The sequence below is a fragment of the Drosophila montana genome, unplaced genomic scaffold (assembly GCF_035044405.1).
Source record: "Drosophila montana isolate Dmon_TW-CO22-7 unplaced genomic scaffold, ASM3504440v1 contig_3200_1, whole genome shotgun sequence".
NCBI lineage: Eukaryota > Metazoa > Arthropoda > Insecta > Diptera > Drosophilidae > Drosophila > Drosophila montana.
In genome coordinates this window covers 1,977,386-1,991,436 of record NW_026998080.1, presented here as the reverse complement: position 1 = coordinate 1,991,436, position 14,051 = coordinate 1,977,386, and the positions used below count along the sequence as shown (strand labels likewise).

The window sequence follows — 14,051 nt, the reverse complement described above, 5'->3', positions numbered from 1 at the left end:
GTCCGCAGTTTTCGCTTGCTCGCAACATTCAGTTTCTCGTCGTCGCTCGTGGTAGGCAGAACAGCCAAACGCAGAACCCTCCGTCAGGCAACTTAGAATATCGACTCGCTCTCGTCACTCTGTGTGAAAGCTCAACGGGCACGCCCCACCCACCGCTACCACCAAGACCAATTTCATCCCCCGGAAAGCAATAAAACGCGAAGGACTCGCTCCGCGTGTTTTTGCAGTGTTTACAATAGTTAACTAACAAACAAAAAGAAAAAAAAAAACAAAAACAAAATGAGCAGTAAGTTTTTCCAGCAGCAACAGCAGTTGCCGCCAAAGAAGCGGCAAAAGAAGTGACCACAGATAAAAATATAAAAAAAAGATAAATGAAAGTCTGTGCGTGTGTGTGTGTGTGTGTGTATTATGCATGGCTACTGCCTATCATATCCAAGTTGAGAGTCGCTGGGCCTTCCCTTTGCGATTGCGACTGCGACTCCGAATGCGACTGCGAGTGCGACTGCAGCAGCTCTTCTCTGTTTCTTTTTATCGCAATTAATAAAAGCCGCAAATCAATTGCATTCTCATATTTCATAGCGCCGCATTTCTGCAAAAATACATATAGATTCTATATTTTTCATATGTTCCTGTTATAATGAGATTGTCAAATACATGTGTTTTGGGGCCAGCACAATGCGGCGACGACCTTTACTGACCTTCAATAGCATTTGCCTAGCCGCTGCCGCTAGCCATGCCTGTGCGTGTATGCATGAGAATGTAAACGTATGTGTGTGTGTGTGTGTGCATGCAGAGCATTTAGATTTCGTTTGATTTCGAAAAAAAAGTGCATTAGAAAAAGACAAAACGTGTATAAAAAACACAGTCACACATACGTCAGTTGTTTGTTTATGAAAAGTATGCGCGAAATTGCCTTAGACAAATGTTGACGCACTGATAACGTGCACACTGGTTACGTGAGCTTTAGCGCCGTCAGAGAGCCAAGCTTTAAGAGCCTAAGAAAGCGAGAGAGAGAGATAGAGAGAGAGTGATTGAGAGCGTAAGCACAGCTATGCTGATATGCGCGGCATTGCATTGGGCAGCGACTGAGAGCGTAAGCACAGGCTTGACAGCTGCATCGCAATGCTAGGCAAAGGTTAGCATACAGAGTGGGCAAATTATTGAAGAGAGCGCGTGGTGAAGGTCAGTGCCAGCCTTGTTGTCACTTGTCAGTTGTCGTCAGCCCATTGATTGCTGCAAGTCGTGACCTAATTAGAACTGTTAAAACTAGAAAGACTAGCGCCAGGCAGCACTCACATATTCATCTTATCAGCATGAAAGGAATTTCCGCATCTTAATGATTGAATGCCCCTATGCCTATTCCCATTCCCTAGCTCATTAAAGCTGCATTTGGCCTGGCAGTTTCACACGCGTCATGTTTGAAATGCATGAATCAAATGAATATAATCATATTCTAAATGTACGCAAAGAGCAGGCATTAGTTATAGATGTAGATCGGCTATTTATAGACAGCACTTATATATATACTCTTCTATATGTATATACATATACATTTATGGCTGGCGACAGGCGCTAAAAATGTTTAGTGTTATTTCAAAATGTTCGAGAAAAAACTTTTCCACAGCCCCCAACGCCCACAATGGCAAGCAGAAAATTAAAGAAAATTAAAAAAATGCCAGTACGTATATAATATGTATATATATTTGTATCTGTAGCTGTTTCTGTATATGTATCTGTATCTGAATCTGATGCCCGCATAAATCATAAGGCTCTGCTTCTCCAGTTTGGCAGCTCCCTTGCTGCGTTCTGTGATTGAATTTCTAAAAATGTATCTGTATCTGTGTTCTGCGTTTGTGTATCTGTGTGCGTGCTGCATGCAGCAAGCAGCAAGCAGCAGCGATTGCTTGTCGCGCTACAATTTCATTTCACATTTTCTGGCTATTTTTAGTGGCCTGTTCCTTAGTGCTATACACACAACGCATATCTGCCAACACACATACATATACGTATACGTATAATACGTATATGTATCTAGCAGATACACACGCTTCTTCAGATTTGCCGCATAACTTGTTTTGGGTGTTGGCATTGCATTCGCTGATTTTTGCCGGTCTGCCAGTCGTCCATTGCTTTCGCATCTCGCCATATGCCGGCTGCAACAAATGTGGCGTTCACTTTGGCATTGGCGGCGATGCATGAACGGGTTTCCGTTGTCGAGTGCCACCAATTCCCCCATTCCGAATGCCCACTGTATGCCACACCATGCCCTGCCATTCATGCAACTCGTTGCATTCAAAGCACGGCCTCAGGTCAAACGAAATTTTAACGCCTCATTGAGCAGTTGCCGCTTTTGTGGCACGACCTTTTGGAGCGGCAAGTGAATCAGCTGATAAAGAGCAGCTGGAGCGGGGGTTGACAGCTCGAGGGCCTTTGCTTGCCAGCTAAGAGAGCGCTGCAGCTGCCGAGCGAGCTTTTCTTAATCTAAGAGTCATATTGTTAAGGCTGAGCGAGCTTTTGGTTACACTGCGCACAATTTCAAGTGGGTTTGTGCCATGCTAAATTTGCTTGCACAGGCCAACAGCTGTCGGTTTACTCAATAATTCCTTAATCGCTTAGTTAAGTAGATATATATATATATATATTTATACGTATTTTAAGATCAATGTCGGTTCGTTTACTTTGACATTTGTACAATTTCGGCAACAGTTGTTTTTAAATTTGGTCGCACAAGTGTTGTTTATTTGATTTAAATCAAAATTTACGATGTCGTTTCATTTTTGGACGCATTCGTTTTGATTTTTAAAAAAAATTATATATATTTCTTATTGTTGTGACATGATGTTTTGTTGTTGTTTGTGCTCGTATCCGGTAAGTCACGAAGTTATTAAAAACCATTCTAGTTTCGTCAAGTAAATGATTTCATTTTTATTTTAGGCACAACAGCTCATTGCACACACATAAAATAAAATGAAAATCTCAAAAAAAAAATACAAAGAACAAACAAGAAACAACAAAAAAAGATAAAACAACACCCTGAAGTCGCATTATTTTGCACCCACACACACCCATTAAATCCGTCAGATACATTTTCGTATATGAGAGCGCCACCTGCCGGACGGTGGCATCGGCTGTCACCAATGCATTCAGCTGCTGCTGCTGCCGTTTGCCGCTCGCCGTTCCTCCGTTTCCATCCGCAACCGAATGCCTAGCACAGAAGGTAGTTGTTGTTGTTGAAATTCATCTTCTCTTCTGTTTTTGTTGTATACTCTACATCTAAACGCTTCTCAACTACCAATCCGGTGCGCTTTCTAATGCTAAATAAACCCAAAAGATTATTTAGCTAAAAAAAAAAACAATACAACAAATTAAACCCAACAAAATGAACTAATCATGAATTTAACCCAACTAAAGTTAGTTGCAGACACCTGTACAAAGATTCGTTGATCGTAGCATTGATTTAGCATTAAATTACTTGTCGACTATCAAATTATTGGTCAAAAATAAATTTCTTATTTTTCTATTATAACGATGATCTTATGTTGAATTTTATTTTAAATATTTTTTTGTTCTTCTTTTCTTTTTCAAAAATTATGTGCATGCTTATTTATAATTAATTGTAAATTAACTTTGAATAATATTCAATAAATATTTAAGTAGCAAGATGACAAGGTAAGTCATTAAGTTTTTTGAATAAATATGTACAGTTAGAGGCCTATAGGATTCTAAAAGTATGAGCACACACACTGAAGAAACTAATGTTGTTTGAAAAGTATTTCTGAGAGTTTAAAAATATATTTTGAAAATACAATTTAGCAGGGTCTCCCACAGTTCAAGTCCGTTGTAGAAGATTGTAATTTCCGTTTTTTTTTAAAATTCTTGCCAGATGTCAATTTCTTTTACTTTTAATAATTATAGAGTTTAAGGAAGATACACAAACTTTAAGATCTTTTTAGTACAAAATGCTGATATCATCCTTAAGACTTAAGTCAACTTGCTTAAACAAATTTTAGATTTTTAAGTTAATCATAAGAATTGGATTAATAATAACATTTGAGAGCTTGTTAATATGCCTAATGTACATTGCCCAGCTCGTAATTACTCAACGCTGAAATTAACGCTTGCTTTACGAATAAAATTGAGTTTTATTTGGATCGTGGAATTTATATATACCATTGTATACGATAATATATAAATATATATGTATATATATGTATATATATTCGATCCAACTAAATGCCAACAACGCAAAATATAATTTGCCGACTAAGCAGATGCGCCTTAAAAATATTTTGCCATGCTTTTCTTTTTGCTAATTTTATTTAGTTTTTCCTCTTTTTTTGCGAATCCAACAAAATAGCCCAAATGGGGCGCAATATAACCCAAATAATCGAGAGTTTGCCAAAAGCGATGCATGCGAGTGACGCGTGCCCCGCCCACAAGCTGTTGACGCAGATGCGCACACACACACACATACACACACAAACATACACACACAAGCATACAGAGCTAATAGATCGTGTATTTATATAAACTACACGCATACATATATAGACTCCTCTGCTGCCTGTTTATTTATAATCCATAATTTGGCCGCTGCTGCGCTGCGAAAATTTCTGAATGCCAAAACTAATAAATAAAAAAAAGCAAATGAAAATGGATATTGGAAAAACTTGTGCCAATGCCAAGCAATTGTGTTCGTAACTGTGTTCGTGTATCTGTGTAGCTCACTCTCCCTACTAAGATCCCAGATGTATATAATGTATATGCATATGGACTGTAAACTGATCCAAGTTCTTGTCGCATATGCTTCACAGAGTTCGCCTGGGTTACCCTGACCACAAATGATACCTACTCGCTGGGCGCCCTGGTGCTGGCCCATTCGCTGAAGCGTGCCGGCACCGCCCATCAGCTGGCTGTGCTGGTGACGCCCACCGTTTCGGAGGCGATGCGGGACAGACTGAAGGACGTGTACAATGTTGTACAAGAGGTGAATGTGCTGGACTCACAGGATGCCGCCAACTTGGCGCTGCTCGCCCGCCCCGAGCTGGGCGTCACCTTCACAAAGCTCCACTGCTGGCGCCTGGTGCAGTTCGACAAGTGCGTCTTCCTCGATGCGGACACGCTGGTAAATATAGACATTGACAGTGTGAGAAGGTGAACTTGAATAACTCCCTACCCTCCTCCGGCGACAGGTGCTGAAAAACTGCGATGAGCTGTTCGAGCGCGAGGAACTGTCCGCTGCTCCGGATGTCAGCTGGCCGGATTGCTTCAACTCGGGCGTGTTTGTCTTCAAGCCCAGCGTGGAGACCTTCAATCAGATCACAGAGTTCGCCGTGAAGAACGGCAGCTTCGATGGCGGCGATCAGGGCCTATTGAATCAGTTCTTTGCCGATTGGGCGACCGCAGATATCAAGAAGCATTTGCCCTTTGTCTATAATGTGACAGCCTATGCTTCCTACTGCTACTTGCCCGCGTTCAAACAGTAAGTGGTGGCACAGACACTGCAAGTGCACAGAAAGTATCTTTGAAGTTCATGCTGTACCTATCTCTCTATATTTCCACACACTCAGGTTCAGAGATAAGATTAAGATTTTGCATTTTGCTGGCAAACTGAAGCCCTGGTTGATACAGTTCAACTCTGAGACAAAAACCGTTGCCACGCCTCACGATTACTCCCATGCGACAGACCTTATCCAACACTGGTGGACCATCTTCTGTGATAATGTGCATCACTACCTTGACGACACTATGGTAAGTGCTTGTTATAATAATGTCTACAGCCACACGACTGTTAGTTTTTCACTTTTGCTAAACAACTTTTGAGAGTTTGTCGTTACGTCCAAGACTAAAACCTAACCAAAAATAAAAATCAATCTGTCGTTTTAACCCTAATTTGCTGCTCTGCGCAATCGCTACAAAGCCTATAAAGCCGGATAATACAGATATTGCTAGTGATAATACCGATAGAAGCGTTCAACCAGAGGTAAGCTGATTCAGTACCAGCGCACATTTAGAACGCTTCACTGTATGTAGCTCACCAGGCGAGGGTCGCTCTAAATATTGTTTACACACAACTTATTCATAATATTTATGGCACATTGTACATATGGTTACGATATTTATTCGATATACAATTATATTATTTATTGATAAGCCAAAATGTAAATAACAAACAAACATCGACTTATTTTTCGTTTCAACGACCTCGTTATAGTTTTCTTTCACACTTTTATTTTCTTTTCTTTAGTTTATTATTATTTTGTGTTTATTTTTAATTATTTCGTTTATTTCAATTGACAGCCACGCCCCAGTTAGCCTTTATTCTCTTGCGCTAGACAGACATTTCTCTAAGTGGAGTCTTTCTAATCTATTCTATTCCCTCTAATGCCACGTTTCTGTTCAATGTGTGTCTGTGTGTGTGTGTGTGTGTGTTTATGTGTATTTTTCGTGTGCGCCTGTTTTTTGTGTTGATTCCTTATTTTTTGTGTTTTCGATTCTGCATCGATTTGGACCAGAGCCAACGGAATGTTTAGTTGGCGACGTCAATAAATTGAAATGATCCAAATGGCATGCAAATTGGTATTGCCAATTGACAAGAAGTAAAAGGGGTATATAATGAAAACGAGTGAAAAGTTTACCAGACAGAGCAAAATGATCACAAACAATGGTCAACGAGCCCATCAATTTTTGGCACGACATAATGTAAGATATTAAAGGACTTTAAAGATAAGGTAGATTAAATTAATTTTGAGTAAACCTGGTTTAATGCAAGCTTCCGATATATAAAACAAATATGTACATATTTATTAAAGTTTAATTGAATTTATGTGGATGTAAGATGGGGTTAACATTTTTTAGTTTTTCTTATTTAATATGGGGATCTTTTGATTGGTGATAGTTGTTTTAATAATTCATACATTTTCTGTTTAGCTGAATACCTGCATTTTATATACTTCTCTTTCCGTTGCCGCACCTGTAAAAGCTATCATAAACAAGAATTTACATGTTCTATAGACCAAAATAATATTATTCTTATAATATAAAAACCGAAAGGAACTCTTGTTATTATTCCAAACGATTATTTTATATTCTTCGGTTACCTTTTACGCTCTTGTAACAGCTATCAACTCTATAGCAAATGGGCAGCACTTTTTTTAGTGTGACCAGATATTTATCAGATGCATGCTAGATGCATTTAGTAGACCTTAGTTAGGACTTGCAGAGTATACCCTGTATTTTGTAAAAAAAGTTTTGTATTCTTGTTTTCCCCCCTCTCTTTATCTGTTCTTTAAGTTCCTTAACATTTATTTTGCTTTCTTTTTATAACTGTTAGTCTTATAATTTATAGCTTTAAAGTTATTTTAATTTATTTTTGATTTTCAACTCTTATTATTTCGCTTAACTATCGCAAATAAAACATGCAAAAACCTATCGCTAAATTCACAAAACAGTGCCTTTGCTTAAACATAACGCATCCGTCGAGATATGCTGAATATCATAACGATATGGACAGCAACTATGACCAGCGTCAGCATCAGCAACAACAACAACAACCACAACAGCAATATGTGCCGCATGTCCGCGAATTTCGTGATCCTTGGGCAGATTATTATGAGCAAGTGGAGCGAGAACTGAATGAGCCCGAACCAGAAAGCGAACCCGAGTACTGGCACAATGACAATACGAATGAGAATTCATGTGAAACGCAAGTGCATGGCGAGAGAAGAAGGAGTTGGGTTGGTCAGAGCGATGCATGCCGATATGATAGCCCCAGACCCACATCACCAACACCTCAAGCACCATCACCACCACCACCACAACAACAACAGCAACAACAACAACCACAACCACCACCCACTGCCAACGAAGATTATAGAGCAATTGATGTAAATAGCAATGAGCAAGCACCCACCCACGAACCACACACGAACCACTCCGCGCATTGTCCAACTCTACAGCACACGACACAAACCACCTCAGATCACACACAAATTGAAGAAGTTCCCGTTGCTGCCGAGGTAAAACAAAATTAAGAAAACAATATTATGAATCGGGCAAATCTCAAAGTGCACCACACCAAACCACAACAGCCACAACCACATGCCCCCAACAAACCATCTCCCGCTCCTTCTGTTTGCTGATTTGATGTAATTCTCATTGCTTTGGTTGCACTGTCTCTCATGTCTATCATGTCTCTCGTCTCTCATGTCTCTCGTCTCTCGTCTGCCATACACTCCTTGCCCCCAATACGTCGCATTGCGTCTCGTGTCGCTCGTCCTGCGTCTCGTCTGGTGTCTAGTTAAGTTGCTGCTGCCGCCTGCTGCTTGCCACATTTGCATGTCCATTATCACACGTTGTTATCAATGTCCACTGTCCACTGTCACTTCATTATCTTCATGCACCATCATCATGATGTTTGTGGGTTGTTGTTGCTGCTGCTGCTGCATTTGCTGATTTATTGCTTGCTTTGGCCTATTGGAAAGGCATTAGCTACTTGGTGGCAGGGGGCTTGAACTGGTCAAGTGTGTGTGTGTGTGTGTGTGTGTGTGTGAGTGTGGCTCGTGTTGTGTGTGGGTGTGTGGACTTTCACCGTTAGCTGCTGTGGCAGTCGCAGTTGCATTTGCATACAAAAAGCATTCAAATGCCAACAGCATTTTTTATTGTTGTTTATTACACACACACACACACACGCACACACACACTCACACTCACACACAGACAACGCTGGTGCCGCACTCCATCTTCATATAGCATATAGAGTAATCTGCCACAAGGTCTGCTAGAGGACATGCGGTAATATGTTGCAGTCAGCAGCTTGCAGCAACGGGCGCGCTCGCAGCAGCAGCTGATTTATGACCCCCCACCGAGCAGCATTTTGTTGTTACGTCATATTAATCATACGCCATGTTGTGCACGCGCAATAAACCTCAACACTAACACTTGAATGTGCCTTAAGGAAATTACTTTAATTTTTATATAAATCTAAAAAAAAAAACAAATACTAATCAATTTGTAAATCAAGCATGCTTCTATGTACTTTAGTTGTGATATCCATAAACAGTTTGTTTTGTGTACGCACTTGGCAGCACTGTTTTCCGTGACACTGTTAACACTGGCAAATTGGATACTTTCAGGCTGGTCTCGCCGGCGCCTTGGCACAGCTGCGCATTGGCGTCGAACGCACACCCGAACAGGAGCAATACGAGAATCTGATGCGTCGCCAGTGTTGGGAATCGGGACAGATTGACTATTCGGGCGCCGATGCGTTCGACAATATCTGGAAGAAGATCACGCAGACTCTGGAGGCCAAGCCCGACAAGGAGGCAGAGGCGGAGGCTGACCAAACTGGTAGTTCATAGATACAAAATAATATATGTAGAGAACAAAAACATAAACAAATCGTTTGTCGTTTTGTTGAGCCCACTGACAACTCTATATCCCAGCCCAACACACACGCACACACACTTACACACAACTGTGCCAAGTTTTTGACTCTGATCAAAAAAGAAAAAACAGAAGAAAATTTAAGCCAAGTGCTGTCAAGTCTCATTCAGATGTCATATTTAATTGCTACTCCCAGGCACACACTCTCACACACACACACACCCACACACACACACCCACGCACGTGTGTTGTAGCCTAGTTAGCAGCAGTGGCACATATTATAAAACTGAAAAAAAGGAGAAAAAAATATATATAGAGGTATATATATGAGAGCACAGAAATTTTAATTAAGTTTTCAAATTAAACTTTTTACACTCGTTGCCGCCGCTGCTGCTCTCGACGTTACACTTGCAATGCATGTGTGTGTGTGTGATGTGTGTGCATGTGTGTATATAGGACGCACTTGGCTTTCAATTTAATTCACACACACACGCACAAACACATCCTTGGCACCACCACCACTTGGCTCAGCCACAAAACTTTTACACTTCATTGTATTTTAATTGAAATTTGTTGTACTTTTGCCCTCTTCAGTCTTAACCGATTTGTGGCATCCACTTTTCAGCTCATCTGCATAAAACTCCTCATCAATTTTATTTAATTTTTTCTGTTTTTAACGAAAAACGTGTGTATAAAATGTAAAATAATAATAAAACAAAAATCTTCTTAAATATATATTTTGAAACTAACTTGAAAATGTTGCGTGTGTGTGTTACCCGTGTGTGTGTAAGCTTCCCCTCAAAACGAGTTGAACGTCAACTGTTTGTTTTAGTTGCTTTCTCACAGCAATCAAATCTTTCTTATACCTTTATGTTGTAATTTACATTGAAATATTGTCTATAAAATATTTATTCAAGAACACAAAACACAAAACAAAACTCTTCGTTTCGTCGCGAATCGTTTAAAATCGTGTGCATTTTTATTTTAGTTTAAGATCTTCTTCTCGTATTGTATTTAACTTTACCCCTTTCTCTCGTATTATATGTGAGTTTGAACAATTTTTTTTACATTTATTGTTTTCAGTCGTTTATTTCTAAGTTCTCAAAGCGCCATCAGACACCACATTACATCACACCCAACCTATATAAGCATTTTTCGGCCGAATTTCAATATTATTATAATAAGCTGGGGCCATTTCATGAGATTGGCATTTATCATCGTTTTTATTCATAGCCTTAATCACTTTATTTTAGTTTCAATCAGCACTTGATTTGTTTTTATCAATCTTTAGCAATGCATTTCACAATATTATGCATCAGTCATCTTCCATTACTCTCAATCAAAAAGTTTTAAGTCATGTTATCCAGTATTTTGTGCTTCAAACAGCTTCAGTCATCACCTTCAGTCATCATTTATGCAATTGACTTGCCAGTTTTTTTGCCAGTTAAACCAACTACCCTAACCGCATTTTCCAGATAACGATAACGATAACGATCACGATAACGATAACACGTTAGGCTATAACAAATTTGTTACTCAAACCGCTAGCAGACTGCTGCAGCAAACGCACAACGCAACGCAAGCCAGCCGCAGCTCTGACCCCAGCCCCGGCCCCAGCTCAAGCTCAAGTTTGGCAACTAATCAGGGGTCAAGTGTGGCAGAGGCCAAGGCCAGCTCCGCAGCCGCCACAACTAACAAACTTCCAACTAACGCACAGAAACCAGTCTCCAGCAACACAGCTGCGGAGCAGCAACCGACAACAACAACGACAACGACAACAGGGAGGCCGCAACGTGTCCAGCCTGCGGTTCAGGTGACGCAACCGCAGCATATCCTTCAGCAGAATCCGGCGCCCACCAAGCCGAGCCGCCAGAAGGCGTCGCGTAAGTTCAAATAACAATTACTGCAGCTGCTGTTGCACTACAGCTGCCTGCCGCAACTGGCGACCAGGACAGCGAAGACGCCGGCGCTGCTCCGACTGACCCTGCAACTGGATAGCGACAACGACAACGAATCCGAATTCGTGCCGGAGCCGGTGCACGTCTAAGCCCAAGTACAAGTACAGTAAAATCTATGAAATGCTGTAAAAAATTTGCTTTAAAGAATTTATTAAACAATTTACCAAATGCGCCTTAGATGAAACTAATTTGCAATATCTTAGCATAGGAATATTAAAGTGAAACCCTTTATATGGTTGATGTGGCACATCCATACACGCACACACACACTCAGACAGAGAATTAGTGGTTCGCAAGCTGCGCTACACAGTCAATTTATTTACATATTGTACCATCTAATCCACTCACACATATACACAATAACACAACCTGATACAACTTCTTTACCAAACCCCGAAGAGCTCCTGACCTCCGCGGACATTCAGGATGGCAAGGTTGAATACGACAGGGCCACCGGTGCAAGCACCAAGTACAAGCTGATTGAGGGTGGCTACGAGATGATCATCACCACGCCCCAGCCGAATGGTACGGTCAAGACCCAGGTGAAAACCTTCTGGGATCCAAAGCCTGTTAGCGAGGCGGATCTGGCCAAGGAGCAGGCAAACAAGAAACTCGTCAAGCAGCGTCTGGGCAAGGAGATACGCATCGATGAGAGGACCACCATGCTGACCCGCGCCATTGAGGGCGGTTACGAGGAGGTCTACACCACCATCAATGACGATGGCACGCGCAGCTCGCGCACCAAGACCTTCTTTGATTCCGTGCCCACGGAAATCAATGAGAGCACCAACACCAAGGTGAACAAGACCAAGAAGAATGTAACGCGCAAGTCGTCGGTGGATTCTACCGACTCCACGGAGTCATCCTCTCGCCGCATCGTTCAAAAGACGCAGAGGAATGTGATTCAGAATGTCAACGATAGCCAGTCGAACTATCGCCAGGATACCACCGTCGAGGAGACGCGTAAGGTTAGCCAGAACATTGAGTACACCGAGAACAATCGCACCGTGCGCAAGAATTCGCTCCAGGAGCAGAGCATCAAGGCCATCAGTCAGAGCACCAACGATGGCGGCAAGAAGAAGAAGAAGCCCAAGTCATCGGCACCACCACCACCAGCTGACTTTGTGCAAAACGATACCACTACCGTGGCCTCGAAGCGTGTGCCCGGCGGCGTGGAGTACACCTACTCAACGGAACTGGAGTCGGGCAAGACGATTACCACCTCGAAGACTGTCTACGAGGAGGAAGAAGTCGAGCTGACCGAGGAGGAGATCAAGCAGTACAAGAAGACTTTGAAGGATGCTGAGAAGCACAAGAACGTGACCAGCACCAAGAAGCTCAGGTCCGAGTCGGGCACCAAGAAGATCGTGCCCTCCGAGAATCCGGGCGATGTGACCACCGTTGAGACCATCAAGATCGAGGGCGGCACCGAGTACCACTATACCACCGTGACCGCTGAGGGTATTGTGAAGAAGGCAGTGAAGACTGTGTTCGATCCGGTGCCCAGCTCCAAATCGAACCCCGACGATACCGACGAGGAGGAGATCATTGAGGAGTACGAGGAGGAGATTATCGAGCCCGGCGAGAAGACGGTCAAGACTATTGAGACTGTGAAGCAGTTGCCTCACAAGTTCGAAGGTAATCCATCAAAATTTGAACGCATCTAGACCTTAACTTAAACTTGACTCTATTTTCTTTCTTAAACGCAGAGGAAGTGACCATCACCCATGAGAAGAAGGAGAAGAAGGTAAAGAAGTCCATGGTCATAAGCCATTAGAGCGCGCACGGCACAACCACAAAACAAACACCCACACATCGAAACACACACACGCACACTTATTAACACGCTAGCTTTTGTATTCGTTGAAATTTGAAAAGTATATTTTGATCTGTAAGATTGAAAATCATGAGTACCCCTAATATGTATTTCAGCGCCCAGTTCAGATAGCTGTCGCTGGTCTTTGTACGCTTCTTGTAAGCTTTCTTATAAATTATTTGGGCAGCAATTTGTTGCCCTGAAGCGAGTTGAGAAAAGTCATTTGTCTATGTTTACTGAACACTCAAAATTGTATTAAAAATTCTAAGAAAAAAACTATAAATTTATTCAAACAACTTAACATTATATTTGTGGCACACTTTTGTTTATCAATAAAACGTTTTGAGTTACAAAAAAAATTAAGAATTTCCTAGCTTTGTTTCGACTTTCTTTTATGCTTCTTCAAAGAGTGGAAATTGCGACAAATGAGAACCAAAATAGGCAACACAATAACTGCCAAGGCAATGCCAAGGATGTATTCAGTAGGACAGCAGATATATTCCGTTCTAGTTCCCTGATGGTGGAAAGTTTGTCGAACGATTTGAAAAAGTATTTCTTCAGAATCGCATCCTGGGCAGGATAGTACCAAAACTTGCGCAATAGCTCTTCAGCCAGCGAGATGTAAACATTATCAATGCGTTCCGACAGGGACATGCGATCCGTGTAGGGCGTCCAGCCGTGTGCCACATACGACCAGGGCTTGACAATGCCCGTCAGGGAGCTCAAATAGTTGGCAAAAGTGAAGGTGAACAGGCTTACGATGGGTATTTAATACAGATGACCCAGGAAGTGGGCACCCTCATTGAAAAACTGTTCGGCCAGAAGTAAGTCGTACTTGCCCACCTTGTCCTTGGCGTGAATGTGGCTTGTGCTATTTAAACCCAGGACATAA

General features: G+C 41.7%; 2 protein-coding genes across 5 annotated transcripts; both read left to right on the top strand.

Moving 5' to 3' along the window:
* The first annotated feature begins 141 nt into the window (after positions 1-141).
* On the top strand, positions 142-10,134 carry Gyg (Glycogenin). Of its 3 annotated transcripts, XM_064687745.1 has the most exons (6): positions 142-286; positions 4,815-5,125; positions 5,193-5,482; positions 5,571-5,751; positions 7,452-8,018; positions 9,135-10,134. In XM_064687745.1, the coding sequence occupies exons 1-6, from the start codon at positions 280-282 to the stop codon at positions 9,357-9,359; spliced, it is 1,581 nt and encodes a 526-aa protein (XP_064543815.1). In that variant the 5' UTR covers positions 142-279; the 3' UTR covers positions 9,360-10,134. The 3 variants fall into 3 exon arrangements, with proteins under 3 accessions (XP_064543815.1, XP_064543816.1, XP_064543817.1); XM_064687746.1 differs by lacking the exons at positions 142-286; positions 7,452-8,018 and adding an exon at positions 5,921-5,983; XM_064687747.1 differs by lacking the exons at positions 142-286; positions 7,452-8,018.
* LOC135432206 (uncharacterized) lies at positions 143-13,497 on the top strand. Of its 2 annotated transcripts, XM_064687750.1 has the most exons (3): positions 143-286; positions 11,743-12,981; positions 13,053-13,496. In XM_064687750.1, exons 1-3 carry the CDS (start codon positions 280-282, stop codon positions 13,118-13,120), a joined length of 1,314 nt encoding a protein of 437 aa, XP_064543820.1. In that variant the 5' UTR covers positions 143-279; the 3' UTR covers positions 13,121-13,496. The 2 variants fall into 2 exon arrangements, with proteins under 2 accessions (XP_064543820.1, XP_064543818.1); XM_064687748.1 differs by lacking the exon at positions 143-286 and having other exon boundaries at positions 10,884-12,981; positions 13,053-13,497.
* The last annotated feature ends 554 nt before the right edge of the window (positions 13,498-14,051 follow it).